Source organism: Sebastes umbrosus, chromosome 8 (assembly GCF_015220745.1).
Source record: "Sebastes umbrosus isolate fSebUmb1 chromosome 8, fSebUmb1.pri, whole genome shotgun sequence".
NCBI classification, from domain to species: Eukaryota; Metazoa; Chordata; class Actinopteri; order Perciformes; family Sebastidae; genus Sebastes; species Sebastes umbrosus.
In genome coordinates, this window is record NC_051276.1 from 2,758,166 (window position 1) to 2,779,805 (window position 21,640).

Sequence of the window (21,640 nt, forward strand, 5' to 3'; positions counted from 1 at the left end):
AGATTGTGGAGATATGGGATCGCCACTGGCTGCAGAATCTCATCCCGATATCTCACTGCATTGAGATGGCCTTCAATAATGACAGGCCTTGTTTTGCCAGTGAGGAAGATGCCGCCCCACACCATGACACTGCCCCCACCAAAAGCTGTTACTCCATCGGTGCAACAATCAGCATAGCGTTCTCGGCGTCGTCTCCATACTTTGACCCTGCCATCCAACTTTGGCAGACAGAACCTGGACTCATCACTGAACATGACATTCCCCCACATGTTCAGGTTCCATTGTCTGTGTTGTCGACACCAGCGCAAACGGGCCTGACGGTGAAGGGCAGTCATTGCAGGCTTCCTGGTAGCCTTATGAGAATACACTGTTTACCATTGGCAGAGAATTTTGGAAAAATTTTCTTGGGCGCTACCCACATAATCAGCTGTGCTGCTCATCCCACAAATACATGATCCTTACAAGTTGGACATCATTGCGAAGGTAAATAAACAGGCTTTCCAACCATGTAAAATACAATGCCAATTAGCATTGTAACAACAGAGAAATAATCCACCAAACACAAGTTTCCAAATTTTTTTTCCCAGTTTATATATATATATATATATATATATATATATATATATATATATATATATATATATACAGTATATATGGTGCTACCCTGCATGTGTAATTTGCACCTCCTTTTATTTAATTTTCTTATATTTACTATACTGTATCTGTATAGTATTTATAATATGTATTATATGCTCAAATAAAGCACAACCACCTGTAAATTACAAATAAGTAAATACTTGAGTAAATGTACTTAAACTCATCTGTTGCTATCACATGATGTTCTGCAAGATTACATGTTCTTCTGGAGGGGCATATTTCTCTTATTTTAGGCAACATAAATAAAACAAAACACTGCAAAATCAAAATGAGTGTCTAAACCACAATGATTTGATAATGTAAAAGGTAGTTTGTAAAAGGTGATTGTATGTTTGTATGGCACTCTCAGTAAATGGTATTCTAGTATTTTCACCTGTAGTGTGTGTGTTTTTTTTATTATTATTTTTTATTAATTACAATATTAGTTTTGCTTTGCTGGTTTACTCTTGGCTGTTGTATTATTTCAACTGCTTATCTTAGAATACTAATAAAATACATTTTACGAGATGCACGTAAACGCCACCTAGATCATAACATAAGTGTCATGTGACCGTGGCACATGCTGCATGCGCATGCGCAGTGGTGGTCGCTCTGTGCAGTAGTGTTTACAACGTTATAGTTGAAATATGAGGAATACATTCGCACTATTCGCGGTAACAGTAACCGTAACCGTGTTGTGTGTTGAGGTGCTGCATGGTCTCCCGTACAGCCATGTTCAGGTAACGGAACGTTTTATTCTTCCTGTTTATTTCTCTGAAAGCTCAGTTCCGCTTTGAGGAAAACTTCATTGGAAAGTCTCGTGCCCTTCTGGTCATTCTCGGTCAGACTGAAGATGACTTAGAACTGTTACTAATGTTACTATTGTCTCATTCTCTCCATTATTCAACATACAAGAGACGAAGCAATACTTTTAGTTTATTCAGATGAAACTAGTTAGAATGTGTTATATATGTCGAGTAGGTATGGTACAATATGGAGGACCACAAGAGTCATGTTAGCATTTAATTGATTAATAACTATTTGTACAATAAAAGTAGCCATTAATACATTTGTTTACAAATTGATTTAAAATTCTATTTGAAAATGCAGTTGACTCAGCAGATCCAACAGCTAATAGGTTTAGTAAAAGCAGCATTGAAATGCTGATGCAAATGGAAAAGAAGTTGCCCTTTTAAATGCCTGGTTGAAATCTGTATTCTTAGTTCAATTTGTGAATCCAGTTATTTATTTCTTTTTAAACTGCATTTTCAAATAGAATTATTATTTATTTATGAGATCATGCATGTATTTTTAAATGATGTGCTTATTGACTGTTTTATGGTGTTTTTGTAAATCTCTTATTAATTTGAACTATTTATTGATGGATTAATATTTCATTTGTAAATTCTTTTTATAATTCTTCCTTTTATTGCCCATAAAAATGTTAAATAATGAATTACTTTGTAATTTACTCCATTTATTCATAGATTAATAAATTAATTTGTAAAGAAATTTATAAATTTCTATATAATATTCTATAAGATATTTTTATTGTACAATTAGTTATTTATCAATGAAATGCTTTATTACTATTTACGTGACTCTTATGGTCCTCTAAAGTACAAGGGTTATGTATGGTAATGTAAATTCTGTTAAATCATGTTTCAGATGTAACGTTAAGCCGAAACGAAGAATGGAGATTTAGTTTTAAACACAGACATACATTCTATCATTCTATAACAGAAAAGCTCAGTATGATATGTGCTGTACATTAATTTTTTATAGTCAAGAAAATATCATGGATTCAAGACAGAACCTCAGTTCACAGAGAAGTATTTCAGTCAGACTGTGGACCACTTCAACTTTAACAGCATGGGGAACGGGACATTCAATCAGCGTTATCTGATCACAGGTAAAAACCAATTTCCCATTTTAAATGTAGCCTAACGAACAGCCTGTACGAGCAAATGAGTCATTGTGATCTGTTGTTTCTCTCCTTTCAGATCAGTACTGGAAGAAAGGCTATGGTCCTATATTCTTCTACACTGGCAATGAGGGAGACATCTGGGAGTTTGCGTCCAACTCTGGGTTCATCACAGAGTTAGCTGCTCAGCACAGAGCCTTGGTCATATTTGCTGAACATGTAAGAAAACACTGGTACAAATCATGAAAGAGAACAGTCAGATGCAGATAGTATTATCATTTTTGACTCAACAGTTGTTGATCAAACCATTATGGCTGAAGAGAATCCCAGATCACGTGACAGAGGAAATGGATGGTTAAAGTTTGACTCATATCAGCTGATTTTCACTAACCCTCCAACCATAACTTGTATTTCTTACAAGGCAGTTTGGCTTCTAGATCAGTCTGGTCAGCTGTAAAAAAGAACAGATAGTTGTAGCGTGTTCCATGACAAACATAAAACAGCGTTGCACGTCGTCAGTAAGGGCATCAAGTTGGCATCGATGTAGACTCGATGGCACTTAATATGGCGGAGAGGACGTGGGTAGGGAGAGGGTGTAGAGGCTGGAATAGGGCCTTGGACTGTATCTACACACAGTTCTTGTACAGCTACTTTAGACAACATTTAATATTTGAGAAGTTTGATTTCTTTTGTTAAATTATAAAAACAAAGGTTTTGCAGAAAACCATTCCTTTCAAAGAAAGGTATTTAAAACAATGTTGGCCTTTCTACCCAAACTCAAATAATGTATCAGAACTAACACTGAAAACAATCTAATGATACACAGCTCTACATAAAGGTTAAAGCTGGGATTATTCTATATTCTTATTGTCAACAAATGCCATGAAAACACCAAAAGCAACACTGTGTCAATTTGTTTCTCAATGCTTCCCTACTCCCTACAACCCATTGGTTCCTACTGAGGACATAAACTTTGAAAGCCCCTCAAATATACAGTTTCATTAAAAAAAAAAAGTTTCAGTAATTTCCTAAAACAGCTGGTCACTGTAGCTTTTAGCAAACATTACTCAAACAGCAGGAAATAGTGCATTTGTTGGGGACTATTTTCAGTAGTGGATTAATCCATATTTGGTGCTCTAGTTGAATATCTCTGGCAGCTATGTCGGACTGAGTCAAAATAAACTACAGTGTTCATGGTAATGAAGGAACACGTCAGTGCAACAGTGTGGCTCACTGGTGTGTTTTAATAGTTTTTGGACAACACTGGAGCTCTATGGCTCAGAGGAAGAAGATATATCTGGCTTTGATACACACACAACACTTGTTAGTAGATGTACATTCACTGTTGGTTTGACTCTGCATGTGGGATTTGTTGAAAACAAGAAAATGTATCCTTTAAATGCAGTCTTATTTGTTCAGCAGGTTTCTTTGTCCTCTCTTAGATAAGTACAAATGTACAAGGGGCAGTTAGTCAGGTATGTTCAATCACAAATACAATATTTCACAATAAAATGTGCCGGTATGTGGCCAGAAGCCAGAAAGTTTTCGTGCCCTAACAGAGGCGCTGTTATGTTCCCACTGCACGTAACAGGCGCGTGATACTGATGACAATGAAAGAATATGTATCACTTCCTCAATACGGGTGCAAGATGCATCCCCAGCTCCGTCACTGGAGCTGGGGGTATACTGCAGCTTTAACACTGCCTTCATTTCATTTGAATGTCTCATCAAGCTGAACACTTCTGTCCTCCTCTCCCTGTTACAGAGGTACTATGGCAAATCTCTGCCGTTTGACAAAGACTCCTTCAACATCCCTCAGATCGGCCTGCTGACGGTGGAGCAAGCCCTCGCTGACTATGCTGTTATGATCACTGAGCTGAAACGGCAGCAGGCAGCCACACTCTGTCCTGTCATCGTGTTTGGTGGCAGGTAGGATCCACCTCACCGACACTTGTTCTTAGTGTCGTCCACCTGTGGGACTTGTTGTGAGCTCCTCAAAAGTTTGTATTCCTTATAGGGGCTGTCAACGTTAACGCAAATTCGTTTGAACGTCACTAATTTCGTTAGAGCATTAACGCAACTTGCGTTTTTAGGTCATAACGGTCTCAGTTTTAAAGCTAGAAACTAGAAAAGCATAATGAATCCATTGGTACCAAGGGAAGGAAGGAAGGAGGGAAGGAGGCTAAATAACGCTCCAAAGTAACGCAAAATTTTGGTGAGAGAATTCTGTCATGGCCATTTTCAAAGAGGTCCCTTGACCTCTGACCTCCAGATATGTGAATGTAAATGGGTTCTATGGGTACCCACGAGTCTCCCCTTTACAGACATGCCCACTTTATGATAATCACATGCAGTTTGAGGCAAGTCATAGTCAAGTCAGCACACTGACACACTGACAGCTGTTGTTGCCTGTTGGGCTGCAGTTTGCCATGTTATGATTTGAGCATATTGTTTTATTCTAAATGTAGTACCTGTGAGGGTTTATGGACAATATTTATCTGAGTGTATTTGCCCACTCCCATGTTGATAAGAGTATTAAATACTTAATTTGTGATTAATCACAATTAACTATGAACAATCATGCGATTAATCGTGATTCAATATTTGAATTGATTGACAGCCCTGATTCCTCATACAGTATAAGTGATCAATCTGACTCTGGTTGTTTACTTGAAGCTTGAATATCCGGCTTTCTTTTTGTGTGCCCTTGAAAAGGGCTCAAAGCAGGTGCAAGTGGCAAAGGTTTTGTATTTAGTCTCTTAATTAATCGTAGGTGTGTTTTAACATGAAGTAAACTAATCGGAGCGTCATCTCCTGTTTCCTTTAAAAGCCAGATGCGCCTGCAGCTGGCGTATTGTTATTCAAAATGGCGCATTTGGTAAATTGGAGAAGTGAGCCGTTTTCTGCAGTGAAAATTTTGTTTTTGAAAGTCCAACAAAGCGCCTAACCACACCTTGTTTTAAGACCAACATGGGCACACAGATGGGCCCAAGTACATTCGCTGCTTACACAACGCGGGCGCTGGGGGAGAAAGTGACAACTGCGTTAGTCTGAAACTAGCAATGACCGTTGCGCTGCACTGTGTGCCGCTATGTGCAGGGTGTGAGATAGGACCCTTAGACTTTTACAGTTTTAGCTGCTTAGTTGCTAAAACACAACCGTTTTTCTGAACAAATGTTTGTCTTAATTGCCCTCCTGAAAAAAGGGAGAATGTTTTACCTCGCTGTACCTAATGAATTAAGAACTGGTGTCGATTTGGAATGGACAGAACTTATTTGACCATGCTTAATAGAGAATAGGTAATTATCTGAAAGTAGTTTCTACTAGAGCTGCAACTAATCATCATTTTCCTTAGTGATGAACAGCTGATTAAAATTCATTTCCTCATTTAAATGCCAGAAAATAATAAATAATAAATGTCCACCATAAGAAATCCGTCAAGCCAAACTTGACACTGCAACTATTCTGAAATAGATCTACTGTGTTTACACAAATACATCCACTTTGAATTGTTGTTGGAAATCAGATGCCAGATCTACAAGAGCTGCAGTGTCGTGTTTCAGAGGGTGATCTGAGCCTTTTTCTTCTTGTGCTTTTACTCTTATGAAGTATGAGATGGCTCAGTGATAAATGTCCCTTTTCTTTCAGATATGGGATTATAGTTGGGCACTTACCCCTTTTATTACTCAGTTCATCTTAAACCAGGCATGACACAAGATTTCTTCTAAAATAAAAGATACACATTTTTAGTGTTATTTCCTCCTCTTGTTTCCCGTTGGACTGTCTCATCTCTTCCTGCAGTTACGGTGGAATGCTGTCGGCCTACATGAGACTCAAGTATCCAAACATTGTGGCCGGAGCTCTGGCTGCCAGCGCCCCCGTACTGTCCACCGCTGGGCTGGGAGACTCCAGGCAGTTTTTCAGAGATGTTACAGCTGTAAGTGCATGGACGCTTCTCTTTTTTTGTTGTCGCCCACCTTGTGATTCAGACAGACGAGTGTACTTAATCTACCTCAACCTCCCCTAAAAAAGGTTCCAAAATATCTGAGTTTTTTTCCCCCTAAAACTGTTAGAGCTGTTTAGAGCTGCAAATAATGCATACACGTGTGCAGGTTGGATTAATGACCTTTGTCACTCTTTCACAGGATTTTGAGAGCGTTGCCCCTGAATGCAGAGATGCTGTGAGAGGAGCATTCCATCAGCTGAAAGAATTAGCCGAACACCAAGGTAAATCTGTTCCATCTGAAGAGTAGGTGGCTTCAATTTTTCTGTGCACAAATGATCAGAATAAATGAAAAGAAATATTGTACTGTGTTGCTAAGGCAACTTTTCCGTATCGAAAATGTAAAGCCACTACTGTTGATGTCACCAGATTACAGTCGCATCCAGTCCGAATTCTCCCTGTGTAAGCCTCCGTCATCAGCTCAGGACATCCACCAGCTGAACGGCCTGCTGAGGAACGCCTTCGTTCTGATGGCCATGCTTGATTACCCCTACAGCACTCACTTCATGGGGAACATGCCCGCCTACCCTGTCAAGGTAACTGCAACTCAGGAGTCTAAAATGCCACATATCACTGAAACTATTCTTACAACAGAGCAGGAACTTATCAAGTCTGCACTGTTTATATTCAGCAATCCCCAAGTTGTACAACATGCAAACCAAACTGCTCTTTGACAGCTGTGAACTTCCAACAGGGCTGCAGATATCTTTTAAAAACCAAGTAAATATTAGAGCACAGCCAATAAATCGCCCACATGTAGATCAATATTGATGAGTTTATTGCAGATATATTGGCATTGGTGAGGTGTATATGCTGGTTGATAAGTAACGTATCTTATTTTTTACACAACTTATAACTTACATATCCTGGGCACAATTCTTTGATAACCAAATACAAGGGATCCTTAAGTGTTGAAGTTAAACAATGAATATAAACTGATATATCGTTGCCTGATTTTCTGAAACTCTCAAATACTGATACTGATATTGTTACCGTCTTCAGAAATCTAGTATCAATGATTTTATAGTGTGTTTTTTCCTTTTATATTGTATGTATGGGACGGCTGTAGGCTGGAGTTAATGTTGGTACGTGAGTCTATGTGAGCAGTTTGATTGCTTATTTATTTTATGATAATTCAACAAACAATGAATGAAAAATACACATCTAGTAGGTCAGTAGGTCGGTCAGGCTTAAGTAAATAATACTCTTCAAAGTTAAAGCTGCAGTGGGTAGAAACGGAGCAAATATGATTTAAAAAAAAGTTATTTTTATAAAACGGTCAATATATCCTGACATTAGTGCATGAGACAGGTAATCTGAAAAAAATCATGTGCCTCTGTGTCCTCCGGTGCTCCTAATGGCATCTGCAAGATTTCACAGATCGAAGGAAAACAACCAATCAGAGCCGAGCTGGAGTCTGCCGTCTCTGAGCAGCTGTCAATCACTCGCAAACTCCGATCAATCAGTCAAACTAGGCAGCGCTGATCAAATATGAATCAATATTCTGTTACTGTAATGTCTATTTCTCTCCTCAGATGTTGTCAGAATCATCTTGTAGTGTACTGTTTAGCTGTAAAATTAGAAAGTTTGTGACCCGACAGCCATATTGAGATCAAGTTGAGGAAATACCAAGCACCGCCCAGCAGCCGGAGCAAACTTTGCTTTGTGAGTGATTGACAGCTGCCTCTGCCCCCGCCGGCCCTCTTGCATGGTTAACGCAGCCTCGACCTCTCTCTCCGCTGCATGTCTTCAGCCATATACTCTGGCTCCGATAGATACGGCTGAACATCCAAGGCAGCCAAGAGAACAAGGACGTTCTGATTTTGAGCGGCACCTAGAGCACGACATCCCCTGACTACGCAGAGGTGGAGATTAGAAATCCAAGCTGAAATAGCTTTTAAATCTCCCTCCAACTACGTCACCGTTACGTCAAATGACGGCGATGGATAGCAGGAAGAACGACAGATTTTGCAGCTGCGAACTCAGCAACTAGGCCAATATAGCACTCACTGAGGAATGTATTGCTTCAATCGACTACATTTACCATCAACACCTTGCCTTTAAGATGCAAATAAAAAGTTTTTAAAACCGTTTTTAAAGGAAAAAATGGAAGTGAAAAATATGAATGACATGACTACAGGGCACGCAAAAGAAAAAGTAAAAAATATATATATATATATTACATAGACAAAATATAAATATCTGTAACATGAATAGAAGTATAGACATGACCATAAATGAGCAGATATGATAAATGTGACAAGAGTCAGGTGAGATCTGACAGTGATGTATGTCATTCCTTTTTTCAGGTGGCCTGTGAAATCATGCTGAGCGGGTCTGACCTGCTCACCAACCTCAGGGACACTGCAGGTAAAGGAAATGTACGCCGTATCTTAAAGCAGCTTAGAGTATTGTGTGCATCACCTCAATAAATTGCTCTTAAAAAAATTATCATTAGCACAAAATGATGAGGAATCTGTCTAATGGATATTAAGCAACTGACACCTAAAATCATGTCTCTTAGTTTCAGGCTAGATTGTATATATTTTAGATAGTAGGGTAGAGTTGGGAAGGAAACTCTTCAGTTGGGGATCAGATGTATTTTGTGTCAGCAGACACTAGAGGGCAGTGGCCAGCTTCATATTCCTCAGTTGAGTTCACAGTACTCAAGTACTTTCTGGGAAAGAATCCAGAATGTCTTTCACCCTAAAAAGATATCAACTCATAATGGAAGTGAATGGAAAAAAAGCTTTTATTTTGCCTAAACTTGATATTGTACAGCATCTACCTGATCTCTATTACAGCTGATAGACACATAAGAAACTTCCATATCAAGACATTTCAATAACCTCCATTGAAGTGTGTACCTCCTGTCAGTGGTTGATGGTACAAAATCCTATCCTGCAGGGATTGTGTACAACTCTACCGGGGCGCTGACCTGTTTTGACCTGTACAGTCTGTATGTGGAGTGTGCTGATCCCACCGGCTGTGGACTGGATTTCAACAGCATGGCCTGGGATTATCAGGTAGTCCAACAACCACAAGTACACAGCAGATCAGCATATAGTGTTTGTATGTAATCGGAATGTCGGAACTCTTTATTTAGAGCTGGAAGTGACTAAAGTTGTATTTGGTGTAGGGATGGATGCACCGAAAGCTTATAGTAATATATATATATAAAAAATAGAGCTGTCAATCGATTAAAATATTTAATCGCAAAATAATCACACATTTTTTAACGGTTCAAAATGTACTCTTAAGGGAGATTTGTCAAGTATTTAATCCTCTTATCAACATGGGAGTGGGCAGATATGCTGCTTTATGCAAATGTATGTGTATATTTATTATTGGAAATCAATCACCGACACAAAACAATGACAGATATTGTCCAGAAACCCTCACAGGTACTGCATTTAGCATAAAACATATGCTCAAATCATAACAACAACAGCTGTCAGTGTGTCAGTGTGCTGACTTGACTATGACTCGTCCCCAAACTGCATGCGATTATCATAAAGTGGACATGTCTGTAAAGGGGAGACTCGTGGGTACCCATAGAACCCATTTACATTCACTGATCTGGAGGTCAGAGGTCGAGGGACCCCTTTGAAAATGGCCATGCCAGTTTTTCCTCGCCAAACTTTAGCGCAGGTTTGGAGCGTTATTTAACCTCCTTCGCGACACGCTAGTATGACATGGTTCTAGTTTCATATGATACCAGTATCTCCACTCTAGCTTTAAAACTGAGCCCGCTACAATCAAAAAAATCTCAAGTTGCGTTAAAACAAATTTGCGTTAACGCGTTATTATGGCGTTAACTTTGGCAGCCCAAATAATATATTTTCCCACCTTTTATATGTTGATACCAGTACCTTGGTACAAACAGTACAGGCAGACATGTATCTGATAACGTGTTGTAAAAACTGCTCATGGAGTAAAAAGTCCATATATGTCAAACTAGAGAACCTCACAACTCCTCTTTTGGCATTTTCTGAACAGGAAACCTGCAACTTCACTACAGTTTAACTGTGACTTGAATGAGATGAACAGACACGGACATTTGTAACAGAAGGTTCTCACTTGCTAGCAACTGAAAATTGACTAATTATATACAATTATCCATTAAAATGAAAAAAGACAGTGCACTCCAAGTTGTGATATGTATACGAAGTGTCAGTTTAAAAAATGTTAAAATACAGATTATTTGTATTTCCATTTTGTTTTATTAGGAAAAAAGAAATATCCCATCTCTGGTGTTCATCTTCAAACTGTTTCTCATACTAACACTGTTGTGTTTGCAGGCGTGCACAGAGATCAATCTGTGCTATGAGAGCAACAATGTGACGGACATGTTTCCTCCCATGGCCTTCACTGAGACGGGCCGTGAGCTTTACTGCTCCAAACGCTGGGCTGTGATTCCACGACCAGACTGGCTCAAAACCCAGTTCTGGGGAGACGGTGAGCACTGAATTAAAACTAATAGACACGCCAGACTGTCCTGAAATGTTCTCTAATCTAGAGGGGTTATCTGGAAATGAAACGTTTTGGTGATACATTGGATCTGTCCCAATACACACACTTGAAGTAGTATTCTCATATGAAGTATTTCTGGTAACGGTGCCCAAGTCCCTGTTAAAAGGGACACATCATGCTCATTTCCAGGTTCATACCTCGTATTTTGAGTTTCTACTAGAACATGTTTACATGCTTTAAAGGGACTGTTTGTAAGAAACAGTAATTGCTTGTTAACAGCGACACCTGTGGCCTGAGTATTCCCATATATCTCCACCAGTGTTTCTGTTTCTAATGAGCGCTCCCCCCTTGTGTTCAGCCCTCTCCACAGCCAGCAACATTATTTTCTCCAACGGAGATCTTGACCCATGGGCGAACGGAGGGGTAAGAGACTGAACCAAGTGAGAACACTTCAGTGAACCGTGTCAGTCGGTGCTTTCAGTTCAAGTCATCGCCTCTCATTCTCTTAGGTGCGCAAGTCCTTGAGCTCATCACTGATAGCTGTCAACATCTCTGGAGGAGCCCATCATCTGGATCTGAGGTACAGGAAGCGGTTTGGCCTCTGGAGAGGCAGCTTCACTTTTCTGTTACTTTACTCAATTTCTGTAACACTTCATAATAACCATCATTTATAAATGGAGTTGAACTTAGTTAATAGTTATTTTACTGTAATGAAAAGATAATAGTGTTTACTAATTATTAGTAATGCTATAATTTATGTTATTTTATCATTAGTTTGTGAAATATGAAATAATTAGTTTGTATCGTAGCCGATATGAGACGATAATAATCACATTCTGATTACATTACAAGTATTTATTAACAGTTTATTGTTGCACACATTCTAACATTTTATATACTATATTAAGTATTTTTGTTTATTTTTGATTCAAATGATTTGTAAACCTTTAAAAAATCGTTTGTAAAACATCTATAGACATTACATAGACAGATGGACCAGAAACCAATTATTAATCATTGACAAAATATTAACTATCTATCTAAATAATGTGTATAAATGTTTTACAAAGTATTTATTAACTATTTAACAAGGTATTATAATCATCAGTTGTAACTTTAAAATAGCCATCCAAATAATGTTTATAGATGCTTTACAAACCAAATATTAACCATTAACAAAGTGTTACAAATATCTATCTATGTAATGTTTATAGATGTTTTACAAATCATTTCATAATCATTAAATATATATATATATATGTATGTGTATATATATATCTATAGATATATATCTATAGATATATCTATATCTATATAGATATAGATATATCTATATAGATATAGATATATATGTGTATATATATATATAGATATATATCTATATCTATATAGATATAGATATATATCTGTATATATATATATGTGTGTATATATATATGTGTGTATATATATATATATATATATATGTGTGTATATATATATATATATATATATATATACATATATATATACATATATATATATGTATATATATATATATATACATATATATATATATGTATATATATATGTGTGTATATATATATATATATGTGTGTATATGTGTGTATATATATATATATGTGTATATATATATGTGTATGTATGTATATATACACATATATATATATATGTGTATATATATACACATATATATGTGTATATATATATATGTATATATGTATATATACATATATGTATATATATATATACATATATATATACATATATGTAGTGTATCTAAAATGTTATGTGTGCAACAGTAAACTGTTAAATAACATAAATTATATTATTACTAATAATTAGTAAATATTAATAATTATCATTTCATGGTTTAACAGTAAAATAGCTATTAACTAAACTTTAATTAACTATCAATTTACTATTTATAAATGTTGGTTATTATAAAGTGTTACTGTAAAATCTAATGTGACATGTATCCGTTGTTTTTTTCTGCAGAGGATCTAATGATGCTGATCCAGAGTCAGTGATCGTTGCCAGGAAGACAGAAGCAGACCTCATCGCCCAGTGGGTGAAGATGGAGCGGAGCAGATTACAGCAGTCACTTTAAAGCACATGTTCAGATTATGTATTATACTGTATATGGAATTACATAAAATCAAGTCTTGTCAAATCATTAGTACTTTCTAAGACTACTGTAGAAGAATCCAGATTCACTTCAAAGTTATTATATAGAAAATATTGGAGTCAGGAGCCCCTTTCACACAGAGAATCAGCAATACGCCCGCTTTGCTTCTTCACACTGAACCAAACAATGGTGGCATAATGCTGCCCCAGTGTCATATCACAGGAGTAAAACAGCATGTGTGTGGGGGGGGTCGGTACCTTGGTTTGGTCGGTCCCTTGACCCGGTCGGTGGGTCACTTGGTCCCTGGGTCCCTTGGCCTGGTCAGTCGGTTCCCCCCCCATTCCGTCTCCACACCTTTCATACAGAAGAGCAAGGCGGAATTCCGGTGCAACAGTCTTGCCTTGAAGCGGCTGTGTGAAAGGGGCTAGTGAGTCCACCTCTGTGTCCCGGCTCCATCCTGCATACTAAGGTGGGTATAGAATATGTTGTGTGTTCATCCTGGAAAAGAGCCTGAAATGAATGTCAGTATGAACAATACAATGCACAGCAGGACTGGAGGAGCTGCTCACAGCAGAGCAAAATGTAAACTATTCATGCACAGTGGTGAGACCGCTCCAGGGAAATGATTAGAACAAAACAATGACTGACATTTTGCTCTTTATCATGTTTCCAAAGGCTACACAGGCAATAGCATTACAAAGTTGCAGTTTGGTAGATAACATTTAAAAAAAAAAAAGAAAAAGGTTCATAATGATGTTTTGTCCACCCAGCAGTCCAAAACCCCACAATATTCATAATACAATCATGGAAGAATAATTGATCTATTCACAGTTGAGAAGCTGGAACCAAATAAATCTTAGAAAAATGAATGAATGATTATTCAACTGTCAAATATCTAAGTCGAAATGGACACAAGACCATGTCTGTCTAATCATCATCACAGTTGTGTAAAAACACACAGAACACTGTGAGGGTCCCAGAAACCAACAGCTCCTGGCCTTTAGTTAGAAGATCCAAATCCAGTTTACTATTGCTTCCACTGGATTTGGTTTGGATCATTTGGCTAAAAATGAGCCAGATAAATGCAGGAGCTGCATGTGTGATTGATCACCTCTCCTTACAGATCAACTCTACCGTCTGCATCCAGCTCCATTGACCTTGCTGTGTTCTGTGTGTTTCTATCCCAGGACATGAAAACAACACATAAACCAGAGGCCTGTACTACGCAGCGAGTTCAACATACCCAGGGTATCTTCTCGTTATCTGGTTTAACTAACCCTAACAACCGAGATCCCGCTAAGTGCTGCTACGACGCTGGTTATCAACTCGGTAAATCCACCCAGGGTTTCTCTGTCTAGCTGCGAGCGTGTTAACATGAAAGGGGCGGTGTCTGCATCATCTGACCAATCACAGACATGGACAAGTCTACTGTCAGCAGAGCGACACCTTTTTACAAAGAAAGAGCAAACTATAATATTAGACAAATAGGAAGAAGTTAAACACATAATTTAGACTAATAGTAACACGGTTGATTCTGCCTAATGCAGGAAGGACAGCTGGCTAAAGAAAAATTGTCTCTGTGAATGCGTAAATTAACAGACTTATAATATCACTACCCCATCTAGAGCACAGGTAGATCTGACTGGGATTACTTTGTGTATTCTGTTAAATGAATATGTTGCTTATAGAATAGAAGATACTTTAGTATTCCCTTTAGGGAAATTGTGGCGTGTGTAACACTTTTACATTTAGGACTTAGAAGCAAAAAACAATAGATATATAACATAATTCAAAGCAGTGAGCAGGCTTACTTTCATATCTTATAATCACCCACAGCATACATAAAGTAGGCCTACCGGTAGCAAAGTAACGCAAGGCAGTGTGTACAGTCTGTGGGATTGTAAACGCATGACTGATGTATGTATTATTTTTTATTTGCTCCCAAGTCTCTCTCAACGTCTGCGATTTTTTTTTTTTTGCCACCTTTCTTTTCTGCATTTGTCAGTTTAAACTGTGTTGTTTTTAGTCTGGATTATGACTGTAACTTCTTCATATTTGTGTAATATTATAATACGATCTACGCACCGAGCTCTGATTGGTCAGTAGGCGGTGCTTTTATACGGGTTGATCTGGAGCAGTTTATGTGTTCAGCATAAGTTAGCATGGCGATCTACCCCGGTAAGAGGCTGAAAACCCTGAAGGGTTAACCCTGAATTTACCTCGCTAACCCCAAATCCTGCTTCAGAGTACAGACCTCTGATGTACCACCACGACAAGATCACTGTAGACCAGAGGCCTGTACTACGAAGCAGGATATGGCGTTAGAGAGGTAACTTCAGGGTTTTCCGTCCTACGAAGCTTGTTCACTTTTTTACCGAGGTAGATCGCCATGGTAACTGAAGCTGAACAGTTAACCTGCTCTGGAGCACGTTCTGTTCCAGATAAGAAATCAACTCGTAATAAAAGCACCTCCTACTGACCAATCAGAGCTGAGTGCGCGGATCGTGTGATAATATTACACACATATGAAGTTTAAATCATAATCCAGACTAAAAACAACACAGTTTAAACTGATGAATGCAGGAAGGACAGCTGGATTTATGCTGTGGGTGTTTACCGCTTTGAATTATGTTTTTATATTTATTTTTTTTACTTGCTCTTGAGTCCGTTTCACACCGCCAGAGACAAGGACGCAGCTGAAAGAAGGTTGAAATAACCATAGATGCCACAAGTTAACCACAGGGTATAAAGAAGTTTAATCCATTACACTCTTAAACACTATATATGTGTAGACGACTATATCGGACTTTTGAGTGTTCCGTTAAATTAATAACTCCGTTAATTTATGCATTCACACATCGGGTGTTTTTTCTTTTACCAGCTTCCTGCATTTGGAAGCTTCAACTGTATTAATTGGTATTATGTGTTTAATTTCTTTGTAGTGGATTGATTGGTCAGATGCTGCAAACACCGCCCCATTCATGTGGATGCGCTCACAGCCAGACTGAGAAACCCTGGGTTGATTTACCGAGTTGATAACCAGCGTTGTAGGACTGCTTAGTGTGATCTCGGTTGTTAGGGTTAGTGAAGCCAGATAATGAGAAGATACCCTGGGTATGTTGAACTCTCTTCGTAGTACAGGCCTCAGCTTTGTTTCATGAGTCAATGATCGACACAAACATTTTGTTTCTGTTCAATAAAATCTCTTTAATTTCTACATTTTTACAAAATTAAAGCCGATCCAGCGTTTATTGTACACCATGTGACGATTCATTTTGTATGTTTCAAATAAAAGACATGAAACCCCGTAGTTAATGACATTTCTGTATTGTGACCGCTGTGTGCAGCCTGCAACTAAAATAGAAGGGAATCAGCCATCAATGACTTCAATTTATCAAAAGCACTGAAAATATCTCCTTTGTTCTTCCTGAAAGGAGGAATGGCTTTTCATCGTTACAACCCCAACAATATCAAACACCGGGGTTGATTATATTATCAGCATATCTTTGGCTCAGGAATTATGCTGAAATACATCCAGGGAGGGGGGGTCACACAGAGCCCTCACAGGCAGGATTTAAATACACACAGTGGTAGAGATTAGCATTATGTAACCCCCAATGATTGCTTTGAGGGACTGTTGGAAAAATAGAAATCCTTTTTTTATTGTTCAGTCGTAAAAATAGTGATCACCGTGACCATATACTGTAGCAAACCAGCAACGTATGCACATGTAAGAAAAAGCTTGAATGAATAGAAATGGACATCAACAGCCAGCGAAGTTGTCTTTTTTGAAATGTTGTCTGGAGCAACATTAAAAGGCACACGTGAAACAACACCAAGGAAACAATACACCGAATATACAAGATGAGTTTGGTCTCGATACAAATTCAACACATACAAGTAGAGCTGTGATAAATATGTAAACTAGTAATATTTACAGGAATGACGGCAAGCTGCTCTGAAGCTTCTGCTACTACAAAAACTCAAAATGCAGTGTTCTGTATTAAAGGTGCAACGTGTAACATCTGGTCAGAATGTAGTTTCAAACTTTCAAAAAAGTAAACGTATCAAAAGAATGTGAAGAAGTAACAGTTCTGACGTCGATGTGTTGTGCTACAGATATACAGACGTAGGCAAAGTTGTTGGTAACGTTCCGTTAAAGAGAGAAAAACCCACAATGGTCACTGAAATAACTTGAAACTGACAAAAGTAATAATAAATAAAAATTTACTGAAAATGAACTAATGAAAATCAGATATTGTTTTTGAATTGTGGTTCAACAGAATTATTTTAAAAAACAAACTAATGAAACTGGCCAGGACAAAAATGATGGTACCCCTAGAAAAGATGTAAAATAATGTGACCATAGGGACATATTAAACTAAGGTGTGTCCTGTAATTAGCATCACAGGTATCTTCAAACTTGTAATCAGTCAGTCTGCCTATTTAAAGGGTGAAAAGTAGTCACTGTGCTGTTTGGCATCATGGTGTGTACCACACTGAACATGGACCACAGAAAGCTAAGGAGAGAGTTGTCTCAGGAGATCAGAAAGAACATTATAGACCTTCATGTTAAAGGTAAAGGCTATAAGACCATCTCCAAGCAGCTTGATGTTCCTGTGACTACAGCTGCACATATTATTCAGAAGTTTAAGGTCCATGGGACTGTAGCCTACCTCCCTGGACGTGGCCGCAAGGGGAAAATTGATGACATGTTGAAGAGACGGATAATACGAATGGTAACCAAAGAGCCCAGAACAACTTCCAAAGAGATTAGAGGTGAACTCCAAGGTCAAGGTACATCAGTGTCAGATCGCACCATCCGTCACTGTTTGAGCCAAAGTGGACTTAATGGAAGACAACCGAGGAGGACACCAAATCATAAAAAAGCGAGACTGGAATTTTCCAAAATGCATATTGACAAGCCACAAAGCTTCTGGGAGAATGTCCTTTGGACAGATGAGACAAAACTGGAGCTTTTTGGCAAGTCACATCAGCTCTATGTTCACAGACGCAAAAATGAAGCATCCAAAGAAAAGAACACTGTACCTAATGTGAAACATGGAGGAGGCTCGGTTATGTTATGGGGCTGCTTTGTTGCATCTGGCACAGGGTGTCTTGAATCTGTGCAGGGTGCAATGAAATCTCAAGACTATCAAGGCATTCTGGAGTGAAATGTGCTGCCCAGTGTCAGAAAGCTTGGTCTCAGTTGCAGGTCATGGGTCCTCAAACAGGATAATGACCCAAAACACATCTAAAAACACCCAAGAATGGCTAAGAACAAAACATTGGACTATTCTGAAGTGGCCTTCTATGAGCCCTGATCTAAATCCTATTGAACATCTGTGGAAGGAGCTGAAACATGCAGTCTGGAGAAGGCACCCTTCAAACCTGAGACAGCTGGAGCAGTTTGCTCACGAGGAGTGGGCCAACATACCTGTCAACAGGTGCAGAAGTCTCATTGAGAGTTACAGAAATCACTTGATTGCAGTGATTGCCTCAAAAGGTTGTGCAACAAAATATTAAGTTAATGTTACCATCATTTTTGTCTAGGCCAGTTTCATTAGTTTGTTTTTTTAAATGATTCTGCTGAACCATAATTCAAAAACAATATCTGATTTTCATTAGTTAATTTTCAGTGAATTTTTATTTATTATTACTTTTGTCAGTTTCAAGTTATTTCAGTGACCATTGTGGGTTTTTCTCTCTTTAACGGAACGTTACCAACAACTTTGCCTACGTCTGTATCTAATGCCAACCAGCAAGGTCCGGCCCATCCTGTCTTTTAATACCACGAGTTCCTCAAGAGGCGATAGTTGGTCACTGTAGCGTCCGGTCTGCCCTCAGTCCAACAGAAGTAGAGAGCTTGTACAATAATACATCCGTGCTCCGTGTGCGTTTTGTAGTTATTGTATGAAATTAGGGATGTTCATAATTAACCGTTGCATGGTAAGTAACCTAATTAATTAAGTTAATTAATGAACCTGCTCTCCTCCAGGCGGGGGGGGGGGTCTCCTGGCCGTGGGAAGGATGAGACGAAGGTGGGGGTCGTGCCTCTTTGGATTTAATCCAATAAACAAACTACCAAAACGTACACGGACCGTACAGCGCCCGAATAGTGGCACAATTAACACAATACAGGCCGACATCACACATGAAAATGATATGGACCCAGCTGTAGAGATGAAATGCTGCCCCCTATTTGGTGGCTAAGCATTACACGCTGCACCTTTAAGATAGCTGCAATTATACCTTTCAATATACAGTACAAATCAATATACTACGCTACATTTATATTTAAAACCTCACAATTCGTTTCTGTCACTTGAAAGACAAACCGATACTCCACACCTTACCGAGGAAACTGACAGAAGAAGAAAGAAATGGAACATTAAGTGAAAAGAGCAGCTGCTCAGAACAATGTTTAATTTTTTTTTTTTTTTTTTTTTTTTTTAAATCGTTGCTGCCAAGAACCCGTTGTTGTTCTCAAAAAACAAAAGCTTCACAGTTCATAAATAAATCTGCTGCTTGGCAACAACTGGAATCAGACCAAAGTCGGTCCCGAGTAGAGACTGATGCTGCATTCATCCTCATACGCAGGATTGTGAGAGTTTATCAGTAACACATCATTTCCCACAGCTAACATTTCCTTGTGGATGACGTCAGAGATCAGAGTTTATCACCCAACCCTGACCACGAGTTCGCAACGTGATATCAGACCAGTCATTTCCTTTAAAGCAGAAGGCCACCGTGATGCGTTCATGAACAATAGCTCTGCCTAGCCAGCCAGTCAGGGTTCACTTCCATGTCGCTGCAGGAAATAACGCCTCACATACGACGGTTAGATGGAAGATTTATGTATTTTGGCCGATGTGGATCCTGTATCACAGTATATGCCATTTTAAATTGTGATATTCACATTTATCGTGATATAGTACAGTTTCTGGAAAATCAACAGAGACAGGACTGTGTTTGGCTAATCCTGCAGCATTTGAAATAGCTGACAAGGTACTTTTTTTATAATATCTAAATGAGAGTTGTGCATCAGTATAATGCAGTCCTACTCATTATTTTGCCTAATACCATTACATTACATAACATTGCATGTATTTCTCAGCTGGAGTTACTGGTGACTTTTCAGATGAAGACTTTACATGTAAAACAGTGTAATCATCTTATAAAATATGATGCGTTGTTACAAAAACTGCCCACCAGGATTTGAAGTAGTTCAAATTAGGGCCAGCTCCAACAAGGGTTAAGGGTTTAGAAGTGTTAATTAATGGCTTTATTAAATACTTTACTAAGACATTATAGATTCATCGTGGAGGCCATTGGGACAACTTTTGGGTTGGCAGATAGATTGCAAAAAATCCATTCGGTTGGCGTTTCCTCCTTTGTATGTAAGTTTAAATACATTTAGCTGATAATGCTTCTGAATGCTGCTTCCAGCACTGGTTAAAGGGACTGTATGGACGTTTTTAAAGATAGAATTGTTTTTTATTACCAGTGTGTGAACAGGTTGTAACCTAACCTAAAAAATTAGACCTTCTGCGACTTTCTGGGTTTCCTCTCTCAGCCTGTAGACAGATGGACAGCGGACCTCAGATCATCTCTTAATGCTTGTTTTCCTCCGGTCTGTGAAATCTTGCAGATGCCGTTAGGAGCACCGGAGGACACCAGAGGTTACCTGTTTCATGTACTACTGTCACAATATAGCGACCGTTTTATTAAAATAACCTTTTTTTTTTTATCATATTTGCTCCATTCTCACCTACTTCAGCTTTAACAAGCAATTTATGATTCTGTTCCTTTAACAGTATGACAGGAAAATATCTGACAAGTTGACAAACTGATAGATATTTATCACCATATCACTCAACCCTGTAATAAATGTTTTGTCTGTTGAACTTTTGTAGCTGCAGACATTTAACGATCGGTCGGTGTCATCCACTAATCATGTTGCAGCGTGAACATAGTTCTGAGCAATGTTACGACTTGACCTGAAGTGATTAAGTATGGGATTTTCATGTAGTAAAGTCACATTTCCTGTATGACATGAATGCAGCATAGGACAGTAAATACATGGGCCGAGGGCACGCTCTGGCCCGTCAGGAGGCTTTGGCTTTATTTCCTGTTTTCAAGCAGAAGAGGGAGGGCATCTGAGAATAGTTCCAGCCGGAGCACTTAATGACTACAGTATATTACACACAGTGTGATGAGGAATTTGCTTTTTTACTTGTATCCCTGTAATTATGGCCGGGACACACTGAGAATGTGAGCAGCGTGTGTGCATAGCGGAACCTGTTGTTTTTTTTATTTCGCCATCCATGTAAACCGGTTAGAGCAGCCCCGCTGCCCGCGTGAGCAGCGTGGCTTAGGCTCGGGTCGAATGCGTGGCTAGATATCTTCTAGATATTCGAGGTCTTGCCTATTTTTTTCCGCGTGGCGAGCGGTTCACAGCAAAGAGACAGTGAAA

At 38.6% G+C, this 21,640-nt stretch overlaps 1 protein-coding gene across 2 annotated transcripts in view; it reads left to right on the top strand.

The window, feature by feature from the left end:
* Positions 1–14,033, top strand: part of dpp7 (dipeptidyl-peptidase 7) — a 23,303-nt gene extending 9,270 nt beyond the window's left edge. The window contains exons 1-13 of one of the 2 annotated variants that reach the window (XM_037777592.1): positions 1,218–1,376; positions 2,422–2,548; positions 2,640–2,779; positions 4,326–4,489; positions 6,362–6,497; positions 6,706–6,787; positions 6,933–7,099; positions 8,873–8,933; positions 9,471–9,589; positions 10,865–11,021; positions 11,395–11,459; positions 11,546–11,616; positions 13,035–14,033. In XM_037777592.1, coding sequence (XP_037633520.1) covers positions 1,284–1,376; positions 2,422–2,548; positions 2,640–2,779; positions 4,326–4,489; positions 6,362–6,497; positions 6,706–6,787; positions 6,933–7,099; positions 8,873–8,933; positions 9,471–9,589; positions 10,865–11,021; positions 11,395–11,459; positions 11,546–11,616; positions 13,035–13,146 — 1,494 coding nt within the window. In that variant the 5' untranslated portion in view covers positions 1,218–1,283 and the 3' untranslated portion in view covers positions 13,147–14,033. Of the gene's footprint in view, positions 1–1,217; positions 1,377–2,421; positions 2,549–2,639; positions 2,780–4,325; positions 4,490–6,361; positions 6,498–6,705; positions 6,788–6,932; positions 7,100–8,872; positions 8,934–9,470; positions 9,590–10,864; positions 11,022–11,394; positions 11,460–11,545; positions 11,617–13,034 lie in introns of those variants that run through there. The other variant, XM_037777594.1, reaches the window with a different exon arrangement.
* Positions 14,034–21,640: the final 7,607 nt, after the last annotated feature.